The sequence below is a fragment of the Lepidochelys kempii genome, chromosome 9 (genome assembly GCF_965140265.1).
Source record: "Lepidochelys kempii isolate rLepKem1 chromosome 9, rLepKem1.hap2, whole genome shotgun sequence".
In the NCBI taxonomy this organism is placed as follows: domain Eukaryota; kingdom Metazoa; phylum Chordata; order Testudines; family Cheloniidae; genus Lepidochelys; species Lepidochelys kempii.
Window position 1 is genome coordinate 22,093,600 of NC_133264.1, and position 16,159 is coordinate 22,109,758.

Below are 16,159 nucleotides of genomic sequence, written 5' to 3' on the forward strand. Positions count from 1 at the left end.
GTTATGTGCCTCACCCAAACTGCACAGGCAGCGTTGACGTTCGTCACTGATAGAGAAGGATCAAGGACAGGTGATGCAATTCTTGAAACCCAGGACTTTGGGCACAGTCCTAGAGACAGGGAGGGGTTCACCAACCAGGGAGAGACACAAACACTCTATACTACACTAAAAAATTTAACTACAAATCTAACAATATAACTGTTTACAAATATTTTCTTTATAGGTCATGAAACCAAGTAAAGGAGGATACAATTCCAACTCGGGCTACGTGGCAGTAGAGAAGCAACTGGAGAGGCACCTGCACTGCCTCTTATACCTTTGGTTGGGAGCACAAGGATAGTTACTACACATGTGCAGACCAACAGACACTGCTCTTAAGAATTTTTGGACTTGGGTGCATGGCACACATGTGTACCCCACATGTAGAACACACATAGGGACCATCACTCAAAGAAGAGCTGGTACTGTAGCCTGTGGATAGACTAGTCCTTTTAAGACTCTCCTGACCATAGGGGGTTAGTGGTGGTGGTGGTGACTGGTCTTGAAAGGCCAAGATGGCCACCAGATGAATTTTAATGAGCTCACTGGCAGGCCTGATTCTTTCAGTTCTAGTAGGTGTTCCAATATCTTGAATCTGTGATGCAGATGGAGATAGAGCATCCAGATCAAGAACCTTTTCCACTTAGCCAGATAGGTAGCTGTTATGGATTCACAGGGTCTGGGATATGGCCCAGCCTGTAACCAATCCCTTGGGAGTGACCCCTTTTGTGTCCTGGACCCCAGTGATTCCACAGAGTTCCAAAGGGGTAGGACCTTGACTCCATGACTCTGAAAAACTGGACCTTTGGGCACCAGCAATCCTCGTCTCTGTCCCTGACTCCCTGCAATGAATCCAGTCAAGCCAGACTCCTGCTGGAGGCTTCTCCATACCTTTCAGGGCACAATGTTTAGTCAGTATTTGCAGCGACACCCAGGCAACGTATTAGTCAGCTGGCATGCAATTTTGAAATACAGAGAAGCAAGGGTTAAGAAAGAGTTCAGACTGGCTGAAGCCAGGGCACCCCAAATCCATGCTACGTAGGAACAACCTATGCTCCCTTCGTCTGTCCCTTTTTGTCTACCAGCCCATGTGTCTCTGTCAACAGAGCTCTTAATACAGCCACCTGACACCTCTTGTTTTACAGCCATGCTTTGTTCACATTTTCAGCTGCCTCTGCAGCTAGGTGTTAATTTTGGTCTTCGAGGTTCTCATTGTCTCTATAGGGTCTTCCATTCAAATGTGTTGATTCCAGCCCACACAGTCCTTGTAGCTTTATGGCAGGGGTGGCCAAAATGTGGCTCACAAGCCACACATGGCTCTTACTGTTAACATGCAGCTTGTGGAGTCCCACTTTATACCCCTCCCTCCATTTTCCATCTACCAGACAGGGAGGTGGGGGAGGGGAAGGGGGAAGCTTGGGATCTGCACCTTGCAGCGGGGTAGTGGCTTGTGGCTTCTGTCCAGCAGGGAGGGAAGGTCTCGGGGTGCGCTCCAGCTCTTGAAATTCTGAAGATTGTCCTATGTGGCTTGGAGAGTCAGTAAGTTTGGCTACCCCTGCTATATATCTCAAATACCTAGACTGACTTCCCATGTCCTAAGGAGAAAATGAATTATTTCCCCCAAAGGGTAACAATGCCAAGGTATCAAGTCATATAGACAGGTCATAAATATATTACAGAAAATTCCCACATTTGTCACAGTAGTTCTAGAATAATTTTTTTCTTCTGAACCAGATGAAAATAGATTCTATCTATAGCTGTTAGCCGCCAAACATCCATGCTGTGAGGCTGAGACTGCATGGATTGGAGTGCAGCACCTGACTAATGCTATGATATACAGAGAGGACTGGTAACATGAATGGAGGTTGGATTGAAAGGGTCTGCAGGTCCAAGTACTAATACTTCCTCAGCCAAGATGGGGCTAAGAAATATCATTATGGAGTGTTCTTGTTTCAGCTCTCTGTTTACTTTGGGAATCAGTAGATTGGAGGGTATTCTTACAGGAACTCCAGTCCCCAGTGTAGTAGGAATGCATCTTTCACATAGCTTGGGCTCTGACCAGCCATGGAACAGAAGCAGCCGCACTTCTTCTAGTTTCTGGTTGCAAACCAGTTCATATTGGGAAATCATCAGCTCTGGAATACTGCCCACAGTATCTTGTTCTCCAGAGACCGATCATGATTTCCAATGAACTTCCTGCGGAGATTTTTTTTTTTTTAAATTGAGTACAATATTCTTAAAATAAAAATTAAAGGCACTCCGCCAAACAAAAACCCCTAATTTTTCCTCATGAATGTTACCTTTATACTTTCAATTGCTTTTCTGAAGTAAAAAGTTCCAGCAGTTAAGGATTTTGTTCTATATTTGACTTTTAGAGAATGAATGCTCATGAGGACTCACCTTCTCTCCTCTCTGCTCATTTAACACCTCAACTCTGCGACACAGAACTTGAATGGGATCTTTTAACCGTCCTGATCCTATTAGGTCCTCTAAGTATTCAAGCATACCTTCATCATGTTCATTCTGGCCTTTTGGTTTCATCATTGCAATCTGTTCAACTTCCCCCTTCAAAAAAAAAAAAAAATTATTAATCTAGATTCTATCATTCTTAGGAGGTTGGGGTTCTTTCTTTAAGAGAAAGAATATATTGGGATGCAGATAACATGAAGATCTTTACTATTCTAAGCCACTTATGTGACAAGTCAGATGTTATAAATTACAACATAGTAAGGCAGCAGTCAGAACTAGTTAGTCACAATACCCGTATATCTAGTGAGGCAGTTATGAATATAATGAAATTTTCTCCCTCTGAAGATACTATGGTGATGGTGTGAAAGAAAAAACATCTGTTCTCCATAGCCCAACCTCCAAACTAAACTTCATCACTCTATAAAACTTCAAAGCACATCTCCCTCGCCTGAGAGGGGAAAACAAAACTAACAAAAATGACAAACCCATACCATTTAAGACTGTTTTATTTACATAAAAAAGTATTTAAGATAGTTTGATCAGGAGTAGAGCCCTATTAAAAGTAGTAGTTTAGAAAAAAATGTTTCAGGAGCAGTGTTCTGATTGGTCACTTGAACCTTTTGGGTGTCCAGTTGGACATTATTAAAAAACAAAAACAACAAAAAGCCTTATTAAATACTTAACTTTCCCTGCTATATTTATTTCTTCCTGAACAGCATTATCTCAATGTATATACCACAGAACATTTTTACTAAAAACAGCAGCAGATCTAATTTTTTATTATAAGGTAGAAAGGGAAATGACTTGTAAAAGAATTATAAAAGAATTTGATGTGAAGATAAATGTAGTTTAGCTCTTGCTGTAGTAAATGGAGCAAATTTTTTATTTTTAAAATACCAAATTACACACATCACCATATGCTTGGAACAAAGTGGTGATACATTTTCCAAATTCATTCAAATCATTGCATAATATTTAGTCTAAATTCAAAATTGTAAAGTAACAAAAAGATATCAGAAGTGCATGTATATTTAATACATTTATTATTTGTATTGCCATAGTGCCTAAGAGCCTACTCATGGACAAGGACCCCATCGTACTAGGTATTACACAAAACAGACCAAAGAAGTCCCAAACAGTTTATAACCAAAGACAAGCGTTTTAACTATGTGGATGGATAGGAAAGGCGATATCTTAGAGATTGTTATACAGCAAAAGTCTGCAAGATAGAAATAGCTTGGGTGTGAGGATCTAGAAGGAAGTCAAAGTCGAAAGCGATACGTAGGTTAAAGACCTCATTAACAGGCAAGATGGTAGTATTGTCCACAGTGATCGAAAAAGGACATAGGGAACTCAATCTCTGTTTTAGCCATGTTTGAGCTTGGACTGATGGCTAGACATCCACAAGGAGATAGAGAGACAGGCCAAGATTTTAGTTTGGACAGAATGGGAAAAATTTCTTACTGATAATTTCCTTTCTCCTAGCACTGTCTCCCAAGATTCTGGATATCTGGGCTGCTCCCTTCTACAGCTCATGGAGGTGGATAAAAGATTTGGCTCCATGTGCCCTGGCTACTGACAAATAAGTTATTCCAAAGAAGTGAAAAAAACTTGAATAATGAATATTCCAGAAGTAATGAACTAACTGTGTCCAGCAGACAAAACAGCCAAGAAAGCATTGGGTCAAATCCAAGCAGTGCTCCATTTGTGAGGCAGCCTTCTCAGGCTCAGCAGATACTGAGTTGTACCCAGCCAGTTGACCTTAACTCTATTAGGTCTTGGGGCTATGAGTTGAACAGGAATGTGGGACTGCCAACCCACCAAAGCAAACGTGACTCCAATGTGGAAAAATGGACCAGGAAGAGAATAAGCAAAGACTAACAACTAGAAGGACTCGGGCAGCCTAAGAAAGCTGCCTCACAAATGGAGCACTGCTTGAATTTGACCCAGTGCTTTCTTGGCTACTATACCATGCCTATATAAGGGCAGAATAGCTGGCAGGGAGACACTATGGTGGAAGTTCAGGGTGGATTAAACCATCAGATTGCTTAAGACCAACCCAGGGAGGAGGAAAGACGATTGAAAAAGAGAAACTGCTTGCTGCTGCCCCCCCAAAAAGGAAAAAATAATAATGGAAGAGATAAAAAGAGCAGTAACTGCCAAATGACCGCTGCCACCGAGGCAGAGAATCTGGTGGCAAGAAGGAGCAAAGGATACATGGCCAGTGCCAGATCTTTGATCCACCTCCGTGAGCTGCAGCATAGAGGGGAGCAGCCCATATGCTCAGAATTGCGTGAGATGCTGTGCTGCAGAAACAGACAGGTCAGCAGTAGATCTGAGAGTCATCAGCATAGAGATGGTATTTGAATTTGTATTTGCAGACGAGGTTATCTAGAGATAAGATGCAGAGGAAGAAGAGAAGGGGACCAAGGAGAGAGCTTATTGGCACTGTCAGAAAGTTGAATAGAGGATGAGGAGGATCCTCTGAAGGACTTATTATAGAGGTGGAGAACTAGGAGAGAGGAGTTACAGAAGCCATGATAGTACAAGATTTTAAAAAAAGGAGCAACAGCCAACTGTGTAGGTGTCTAACATCAAGGAGGAAGAAGATGGGGTTCTCATTTTGAACTTGTCCCAAAGTCTGACCTCTTCCTAGCCAGAGTGGTTTCATTTACTTATTTGGTATAGGATGACACCTAGTGGCCTCACTTTTCTCTCACTAGAAAATATGCAAGCCCTGTGCAGTTGAGCAGAAAAGAAAAAACACAGTAGAGCCACATCTTGTTAATTTTACATGTTTTATGTACTTATTCCTCTTCCTGCACAAAAAACTCCACATTAATATTGAGTCATATGTAGGAGCATTTTTTATTCTTTTATTTCAAAGCTATAAAAAAGTGTAGCCATACAAACTTTGTTAGTTTTCTTTATTGGACAAACTATTAATAAATACTAATGTCAGTAGGTATTAAAGTGACACAAAATAAAGCAATCCTTTTTATAAGCTATCACATTACATACCCTTATTACCAGAGTATACAGTATGTATACCAAAATGCAAATATTTTCTCATGAGTACAGTTCAACTGGGCTACAGTTCTTATTGCTCACTAAATTAATGGAATGATTGGTCTGTTTATACATTAAGGAAGATAAGTAACAGAAATATCTTTTTTTTTTAATTCAAGTGTTGAATTCAACAGATATTTCCAGCAGCTTCTTTCCACTACAGGCACTGTAAAAGTTAAGAATGCATTGTATAACCTCAAGATGGCAATTATACAGTTTGACCATGTATCCCTTCCAGATGTTCAATTCTAACTAGATGCAAAATACATAACTAGGCCAGGGTTTTGAACACCACTCGTGCTGTTCTAAGGGAGCTATCACATGCTTGCTCTTGTCCATAACTTGAAAGAGTATTTAAAGAAAACAGCACCAGCAAAAGTGAAACTCAAGAGACAACAGACACACACATTCAGGGAGAAAGAGGAGAGCGATAAGCTTAAGCATATCTGGTATAGCTCTTGTGCTTGGAGGAGAAGGAAAAACCCTTAATTTAAAAATACTAGGATATACTATTTAAAGGAATGTCTAACAAATGTAGAAATTCAAGTTGACACCATCCCTCCAACATCTATAAACCTCTCATAAAAAAAAAAAAAAAAAATCTCAGTCTCAAAACTGTGCCCCAAGGAAAATCTTTCAACAGTTTACCTTAAATTATATGCCTCTTACTGAAAAGTGAATGTCTTGGGGCAGGGGCAGAAGAACACACTGGTGTAATGATATATACATGATTATGTATGGATAGATGTATAAGTGATATCTGTGAAGGACCACCATCATTGACTATAGCATAAGAGCTCCTTTGATGTGCTGGACTTATGTTTCTAGGTGTCCTCGATCCCAAACAGAGATGCCCAGAGCTTGAAAAATTTCTTCAGTGCTCAATAATTCCAAGAACTAAATCAACTCACAAAGAGAAAACACCTCTTTTCTGTTTTCCCAGTGGTCTGGTTTCACCGCTGAGATTTTTTAGTCAATGAAGGCTGGGCATCCCCCTTATCACTAACTGGAACATATGTTACACCAACCTTCAGCTTTAGATTAGAAGACAGCCCTCCTATGCACTGGTTCAGGACCGTGTAGCCCAGGGGTAGGCAAACTATGGTCCGCAGGTCAGATCCGGCCCACGAGTTGTTTTAAGCTGGCCTGTGAGCTCCCGCTAGGGCGCTGGGTTGGGGGCCACACCACGCAGCTTGGCCTCACTCTGGCGCTTCAGCCGGGGCACCGGATTTGGGGCCGCACTACTCAGCTCCCAGAAGCTGCAGCATTGCCCCACTCCAAGGGTTGCTCCACATGTTGGAGCTGGAGAAGGGACATGCCACTGCTTCCAGGAGCCACTTGAGGTAAGTGCAACTCGGAGCCTGCACCCGAGCCTCTCCCCAAGCCCCAACCCCCTGCCCGAGCCCTGATCCCCCTCCTGCTCTCCAAACCCCTCAATCCCAGCATGGAGCACCCGCCTGCACCCCAAACCTCTCATCTCCAGCCCCATCCTGCACCCCTTCTGAACCACTCAGTCCCAGCCCAGAGCCCCCTCCTACACCCCAAACTCCTCATCCCCAGCCTGCACCCTCAACCAGAACCCTCACCCCCCCTCCCACACCCCAACCCCAATTTTGTGAGCATTCATGGCCCTCCATACAATTTCTATTCCCTGATGTGGCCCTCAGGCCAAAAAGTTTGTCCACCCCGGTGTAGACTGTTCTTATGTCATTTCTTTCCCTTGCTTCTTTAGCTTCGCTAGCCTTACTCTCTATCCAATTTCCCCCGCCCCTTTTTTTTTGCATTGTTTCTTTACTGCTTTGTCAAGGTTCCTGTAGGTTTGTTTTGTTTCTTCAGTTACATGTTATAGTACTAGAGCCTTTTGTTTTCTGCTTTGTCTATAAATTTTCCATGTTTCTTCTGAGATCCACTGTTCTTGCTTCCTCTCTTTCTACCAATTATCTTTTCAGCTGCTTCTAGAATAGAAGTTCTGAGAAGATCCCAGTATTTTTCCACTTGGTTTTCTTCAAGATCTTTAAGGGCCTCAAACCTATTCTTGACCTCTATCTGGTACTCTTTTCATATCCTACAATCTTGTAATTTCTATATATTGAATAATCTGGGTCTGTGTTCTTTCTTTTTAAGAGTTTTAAACTTCAATTTGATGTTTACTTTCAGCAAATAGTGATCATTCCCTGTATCTGCTCCTCTGAATACTCTTGTGTTTAACACTGATATTTTCCACCTCTGACTAACACAGATAAGTTGATCTCTTTGTGCACGGCCATCTGGTGAAATCCATACCTTTTTGTGTATGTTTTAATGTTGGAAGAAAGAGTTGCAGATGTTAAGATTGTTTTCAGCACAAAATTCAAGAAGTCTTGTGTCATTGCCTGTCGTTGTTCCAGTTGTACGTGGGCCGATGACTGTTTCCCAACCTCTTCTTTCATTTCTGATCTGGGCATTAAAATATCCCATAACCAGGAAAGATTATCCTTTGGTATTTCTTTCATTACATCGTTTAAATCTGCGTAGACTCTCTCTTAGATTAAACAGGATAGGGATCAAAATTAAGAAGTGTTCCAGTGAAAGGGAAACAAGGAGAAATTTTGAAAACAGGAGGAACAAGAAAACAGATGGATGGAACACTTCAAAGAAGTGATAAACCAACCAGAACCAATTACAAGACTGCAATATAAGAATGATAAACCATTAGATATAGATGTATCTGAGGTAAAAATCGAAAAAGCATTGGAGAAGCTGAAAAACAAGGCAGTACCTAGTTGGACAGCATTCATCCCAAGATGCTTAAATATGGAGGTGAACACTGGAATCAGTCATCTTTTCGCTGTGCAACAAAATATGGATGGAGGCAAAAGTGTCAGAAGAATGGACCCTCGATATCATAATCAAATTACCAAAGGTGATCTAAACAATTGTTCAAATTGGAGGAGAGCAACGCTTCTATCTGTCACAGGAAAAGTATTAGCACCATTCCTCCTGAACAGAAAAAGAAAGGGAAGATGGATACCATCTTATGTGAACAACAATCTGGATTTAGACAAGGGAGACCCTGCACAGATGCTATTTTCACCCTGAAACAGATTACCGAGAACACAATTGAATTCCAAAGCAGTCTTGCCATCACTTTTGTGGACTTTCAAAAGGCATTTGATAGTATAAACAGAGAAACAATGTGGAAAATTGTGGAATATGGAATTCCAACAAAATTAATTAACATTGTGAAGGCATTTTACTCTAACTCAAAATGCTGCGTTAAAATGGAAAATAGATTGAGTAAGCCCTTCAGCATCAAGACAGGTGTAAGGCAGGGATGCGTCCTGTCTCCTTTTTTGTTTATGCTAGTCATAGATTATGGATTAAAACAATGCGACAGTGATACATATGGCCTAAAATGGAACAATTCAAGGCTATTTGATCTAAACTCTGCTGATGACATTGCTCATCAGTGAATATGACAATAGACTACAAAAATGCACAAGCCAAGTAAGAGAAGTAATAGAGAAGATAGGTTTGAGATACAATGCAAAGAAATGTAAAGTCATATGAATGGGGACTATAGGGACAGAAATCAAAACTGAAGAGGAGAAACTGTAGAAGGTGGATTTCTCAAAAGTGGTCTCATGTAATCTGAATTTTATTTTTTGTATTGGTCAAAGACTTAGTCTTCGTAATACGTAAAACACTGAATATTTTAAAAATTACTGATTCAAGTGGAACTTTCCCAAGTTGACGCTTCCTCAAAGAATCTAATTCAAACCAGATTTGAAGAATAAGCAAAGTTTGAAAGACATAAGAATTGAAACTAAGGCACAGAAGCCTCACCATTCAGGTCTGCAAGCTATTTGAGGGACGATGGACATTCCAGAATCTTCAAGATTCATCACCTTGGGGAGAAGGCATGACATCAACATAAAGGCCACTTCAGTCTCTGACTAGTCTCTCTTACTTTTGGGTCTTCAGATGCAGGGAAGCACTGTGCTAGCAGAATACCACAGCCCGATTCCTTGATTGAAGTTTGAGTGCCTACTCAGAGTCCAGAATATGAAGAGTTTGTAAATCCTTGTTATTATAAGTACCTCATTTTTTTATTTTTGACCCCGTTTTTTGATTTTGTTAGTTTAACTGGTTGTTGTCTCAGCCTAGTTATTTTTAGAATGTGGAAGAGCAGATGTGTGCATACATGTACTGTGAGCACCCACAAAATTCACATGGGGATGGCACCTGTAAGAAATATACCCCACATTCAAACAGTCGTAAATCTCTCAAAATTATTTTAGAGCATGTTTCGCATTTAAAAGTGTTGAGACATGCTTATCAAGTGTTCTGCTAACGCCTGTTTTTATAAAAAAAAATTCTGGGGGCCAGGGGAGAAGTAGTGGGAAGAAAGGGTTAGTGCCACTGCATCATGGAATTCTGAGGAAGCTTTATAATTGACTCAGAGGTTGTGGCCCCGATATTAGATAATTTGGTTTTGGTATTAAGCTACTTAAACATACATATGATTGACTGATTATAAATCACAATGAAAAGAATAGGTTTTACTGTTTAGTTTAATATTAAACAGCTTAGCTTTAAGTCTTTTAACAAAATGTATAAAAAGATGCCAACTTCCATTTCTTTCAGTAGGCAATGTGGGTCCAAGATGTGAGTGGATAACAAACTGGACAACCTAAACGCCTGACAAGCTCCCCAAGTTAGTTTTTTGGTCTTACATTCCCGTGGCTCACTATGTTTGAATCTTAATTCTCAATGTCCTGAGTTTGCAATGCCTGGTTTTGATATATCTACGCTGTATTTTTTTTTTTTAACCTTTAAAGTTGAGGATATGTATTCTCAACTTAACGCCAACGGGTAATTTTCTACTTGGCAATTACTCTGTTTTGTTAAAGTTATATAAAAAACTTACTGCAGCATGTAAATTAGATTAGGAGAAAGATGATTGATAGAACTACCTCTATTATAGTGATTGCATTTAATAAGTTGAGCTATTGACCTGGCTCTATCTACTAGTCTATAATCATAATGAATTTAGCTTAATTACACCTAATTTCTTCAGTATAGCCTATGCACAAGACTTTAATGCATTAACTATATTAAAACATGATGAGTGTGTTAGCATGAAGATAATTCAAGACAAAAACAGACCGATAATAAGCACTACAGTTCTGAAATTTATTTATAATGAATTTTAACTCAAACTAAGACATTTTTGTACTCAGAGTAAATGCTGTAAATTTAAGGACAATGGCCCAGATTCCCAGAAGGCATTTAGGCCAATATGTTTTTCTTCATATGTAACAAACGGGCTGATATTCTCCTTTTAAGTTCAACACTCAAGTTTAACTATGGCATTGTAACCAGTACCTCCATAGTTGCCAGTAACAATTCTAACTCTCTGATTGTGAGCAAACTAAGTAATTATTTTCTTGCTAGTTAGACGTATTTATATGGTGGGTTTGCATCATCACATGCTAGGTGATTTTTTTTTTAATTTAAATTCCTTTAAAAAGGAGGTCTGCTTAATATAAAAAATGAGAACTGCCCAATTCAAGGACTAAGGTGTGAGACTCCAGTTGCCCTGTAAAGGAAAAATGACTTATTTGCTTGATCAAAAGAGTAGCTCCCCTTTCAATTCTTGTATGAGAATGTTAATATGGAAAGGTTAGACAAAGCTGCCTATTTACAGGCAGAGCCTACAGTGGTACATCTCCCTTGGAGTATCAAGCACAGTAGAGCCATAGTCAGGATGAGGGATATTAATCCTGAAAAATTTATATCCAGCTGCTTCATTAAGGCATTTCACGCACTGCAAGAGGAATTATTCACTGAATGGGTATTTCGCATAATTGAACCCTCATGACTTACTCTTTCCCCCTTTGTAGCTCCTCTTAAGTATAGAAACAGGAATTGCTTATATAGTCAACAGCAGAAGGAAACTCTAGTGACCCCTCAGATTTGCTGGAAGAAGAAACCACATGAGAGAGATATAGTTTATATTTTGCAGAAGTATTTAATATTTTGACTTTGTAAAAGAGGTTTTATTAAAAACAAGTTCGGTGACACTCATACTTGAGTCAGATAATTCCATGTCCTTCCATCTCTGAATTTCCATTCTGGCCTGATTTTAGCAACTGCCATTTTGAGACACATTAGAGCTAGGAGTACTGCACACATAAATTATTTAAAAGCTTAAAATTGTAGACATAAATTGAAATAAAGCCTTAGATGATGTAGCTACTAGTCTTGGCTGTAGCTTTTTGCAACAGCCAGTACAAGTTACATTAGGACTGAAGTGAAAGAGGCAAGAAGGTAATGAGAATTGGCATGTCACAAGATGCTGGACCAGACATGAATGCTATTTTACAAATGGTAAGATCTGGCCTTTGACTTTCACTAGTCCAGGGAAAGTCTCAAGCCAGTGTAATTTTCAATTCCTGAATCCAACACTGGCCACCTACAGAGATGTCATACCAGATTGTTCACCTAATTCCATTTTCTATGTTCCTACAAATACAATGAGACAACAGCTTCATCTGATATAGCCCCCCATGCCCCACCCCCAGGATCTGTAAACCATTAATGTCTACCAAATAATAGTTTACACATTCGTTATATTGTCTTATCTCCCCTCCCATTTGTAGTTGTTCTTCCACTATGGTGTTGATTGTGCTAGCAAAAAATGCCTTCAATTTCTTTGCTTCTTCTAGGTAACTGACTTAAATTGTTCAGTGGGGGTGGGGTAGGGAGTGAAGGGACGAGGTGAAGGAAGAGAGAAAAATCATTAATGCTAGAAATGTAAATACTGGATATGTTTTTTTCAAATTGGAATTTTATAATGGCAGCCACACTTGACCTTCACTGTTCAACTGAGATGCTTTTTTCAAGCAAAAATGCTCTAATCAAGAAACTGATTTCCACAGAATTTTCAGGCCACTTATTATGCACCCTTATAAGTAATGCTACCTTATTCTCCCCTCCACCTCTTGCAAAGGAGTCTCTCACAGAGCTATCATTGCTCTGAGTTTAAACCCCTACAAGTCTATTATTAACAGGACGGGACTGGGAAAATAGAGTTGTAGGGGTTTCTTTCTTTTTTGCAGTTATGTCTCATTTTCTAGCCTGCAATTTCTCCATATATGCCAAATAGGAAAAATTCATTTGGTGACACCATCCTTATAATTTCTGCCAGTACATCCCCAGAAAATTAAGTATTACTGGGTGTGGGTTGAGAAAAATAATCAATATAACAATACAGTCGATAGTTTAATTACACACTGGAGTCCTGTAAGTATCTTAGATATACATTTTGAGAATTTTAATTCAAATGTTTGATAGATGCACATGTATAGGAAACTTTCAATGACACCCTAATTTGCCCAAAGCTGAGAAATTCAGTATTAGCCAGTTACAGTAATAGATGAACTTTGTATAGGATAATTATGCGTTCATAATGCAGTAGTACTCCAACTTAAGAGTTATCTTTGCTAAACTGTTATTTACGCATATTTTGACTGTAATTTTGGAAGCTCTCTCAAGAACATCCTGTTCAGCTCTGTGCTAAATAGGATTCCTTAAGTTAGACTTACACTCACAGTCTTTAGTTTTGGAATCCAAGCCAGAGATTGACAATCTCAAGAAAATGCAACATTTAACTGTATAATTCATAAAAAAAAATTCCATCTGGAAGAGAACACAATTTAAATATACTAATCCTGCTCCATTATTGTCCTAATGAATAGCTAGATGAGATGCAAAGTGTAGTCTGCCCACACCCATGTTTAATGAGAGACAAATAAAAACCTCACAAAACACTCACTTTTCCAGTGTTCAACAAGTTTGCTAATTACAAAGAGTAACACTGTAAGCAAATGAAGATTTTATGATCTGCAAAGTCAGATTCTGAACAAATCCAATAAAAAGCATCAGAAGACACTCCCTGAATATAACAGAATTATTTTAGAACCTTAGACTTTAAATCTGACAATATACAATAGGCATGTGTATTAATCTTCAAAAAGTCAGATTTCTCAAACCATAAGTGTGTGTGCGCGTGTGGTTTTTTTTGAGAAATATTTATCTGACATGGAAGTCTAATGAAAAATTTAGTGACCTCTAAACATTAGGTTTTAGAATACTGGAAATATAAAAAAGAGGCAAAAATTATCATATCCCACTGCACTGGGTTCACTTCAGCATGAAGCATAACACTAACACAGCAGTAGCATAAACTACTTTTAGTACTCCCTCGAATAAATCTGTGTATTGCTTATGAGCATTTTATATATAGGAATTGAACTTTCACATGGATTAAAACAAATGCAATAAAGACATTATGTAAAATTAATCCTACCCACTGCTCCCAAACTTGTCCTAAAAGTGGAGGAAAAAAAAAAAAAAAACCAAACAAAACAAACCAACCTGTTTCCTTATTGGAAAGCAAACTGCTCCCCCAACCACTAAGTCTTCCAACCCTCTAAAAAGCGATTCCTAAAATACTTCCATGGGCCAACAGGTGAAAGGAGATTTTAATATATTAAACTTTTGCTGGCAGCAGTCTTAAGTCATAAGACAAAAATACACTGCCATTGGCTAAAAACTTAGTACACTGCAGAATGTTCAGTTAGAACTACAGTGACTATATTTTTTCCTTAAAATTGCTTAAAGATTACCTGAAAATATTAGGATTAAAAACCTATCAAGATTAGAAGTGTATATTTTAAACAATCAGCATAAGAGGATATGTTCAGCACATAACTTTCAATCTACCTTATAGGAAAACAATTGAAAAATCTCACCATATTTAATACTTCAACAATTTAGCAGAAATTAAGATTACTCCGGAAAGTAACTGAATAAGAGCCAGCTATCTACTGTAGGACTGGATTTTTCCACTCTTGTTTAGAGATTGAAGTTAATTGTGCACTGAACTGCCTCTCTCATCTTGGAGACATTTAGCAGAATTGTAATCTTAATAGTTGTTTCCCCATTTACTGGTCACATTCAAGTGTCTTTGCCTATCCCTGGGAAGTCTACGATTTTGACAGATCTCTAGAAGTCCTTCCCCTTTAGTTAGTATTCCTTTTAGCCATACCCACCATCATTCCAGCAAAAATGAAGTAAACAAGATGGCCCTCCAAGCTTAACGCTAATCACTGTCTGGAGGAGCCATTGTTGAGCAACAAGTAGTACAGCCACCTCCTCCATGAGTTTAGCATGCTGTAGCCAGAACATCGAGCCCAAACACAAATTAACTCAATTCTTGTTCTACATACAAATTCATAACATTTCCATTATAAGCAAGGTTTTAAAAAATAACCTTAGTTTTATTTGCTGTCATTTACAGCAAACCGTTTTACATCACAATTTCAGTAAAATTTTAAAATCACATTATCTTAAACCCAACAGCAAGATGCTGGACTTTTCTACAATAAGGTATACTTTTATTATAAGCTTTACAATGACAAATTTCATTTTTGTATTATAGTTTTAGATAGCCTGTGGAACATTTGAAAAGTACACCTGGACAATTTTAAGTGTTTACCCCCAAATTAATAAAGTTAGCTGCTATAAAATATTACCAAAATCCTAAAGTACGTGGTGCTGAAGTTTAAGTAATATTTTCCCCTACTTAAATGTTGCTAATTTTCCATTTTAACTGAAGCCAGTCTATAAATAGTTTTCAAAGATTTAAAACCAAAATATATTTGTCAAGTCCAGTTTTAGGAGAATAATTTTTGCAACAAAGCTTTTAGATCCTATTGGGGGTGTAATACCTGAGTAACCTTTTTGACAAGGGCTCTTTGTTGTAAATGGTACTACTCCTGCTGCCCGCCCCCTCAACCAAAAAAACCAAAACAAAACAGGGTTCTTTGAAGACTGTAGGCAGAGAGGCTATTTTAGAAGTTATGCTTCAAGTGTGTTCAGAATAGCAAACAATACTAAGTGGACCTGATAGAGAGAACCATACTAATTCATTTCCATTTAGTTTGACTAAAATTTAGGTGCCTAAAGTTGGGCACCTAAATCTATTAGGAAAAAGAGAAAGAAGAAAACTAAGTAGATATAGAGATAGTCCAAAGGTCGGTATTTTTTCTACTGAGAGAAACTGAATCCAGTAATTTTAGGTACTGAATAACTAAAAGTTTAGTTACTATAAGTAGGTTACATTCTGCCTTTGATCTTTATACAAACATCTCAATGTACAGCCTAACTTTCACCATTATCAATGAGGACAGTAGTATATATCCTAAACTTACACCCTGGCCCAGACCCCTTAATTAAAAATAGAATTGGGCCCTCTTCAGAATGAGCACAATATTCTTGTTATACACCATTTAACGTGTCAGGATTTGAGGTATTCACCACTTAAAATTGGACTAAAAAAAATTTCATTTAAATCTTTGAAAAAACAGGGATATATTAAGTCCAGTTCAGTTATAACAGAAAAGTAGTAACACTTAAGTGGAAATGTTATTTATTGATTCTTAAATTACAGCAGCACATACTTTAAATGCTTAATCATGGGGAAAGCCATATTTTAAAAATGTCCTTACATTTACATAATAAATATTTTTAGCTA

At 38.5% G+C, this 16,159-nt stretch overlaps 1 protein-coding gene across 2 annotated transcripts in view; it reads right to left on the reverse strand.

Moving 5' to 3' along the window:
* SMC4 (structural maintenance of chromosomes 4) overlaps positions 1-16,159 on the reverse strand; it is a 95,267-nt gene that overhangs the window by 70,418 nt on the left and 8,690 nt on the right. For both annotated transcript variants that reach the window (XM_073359522.1, XM_073359523.1), the window contains exon 6: positions 2,440-2,604. In XM_073359522.1, the coding sequence (XP_073215623.1) occupies positions 2,440-2,604 (165 nt within the window). The remainder of the gene's footprint in view (positions 1-2,439; positions 2,605-16,159) is intronic.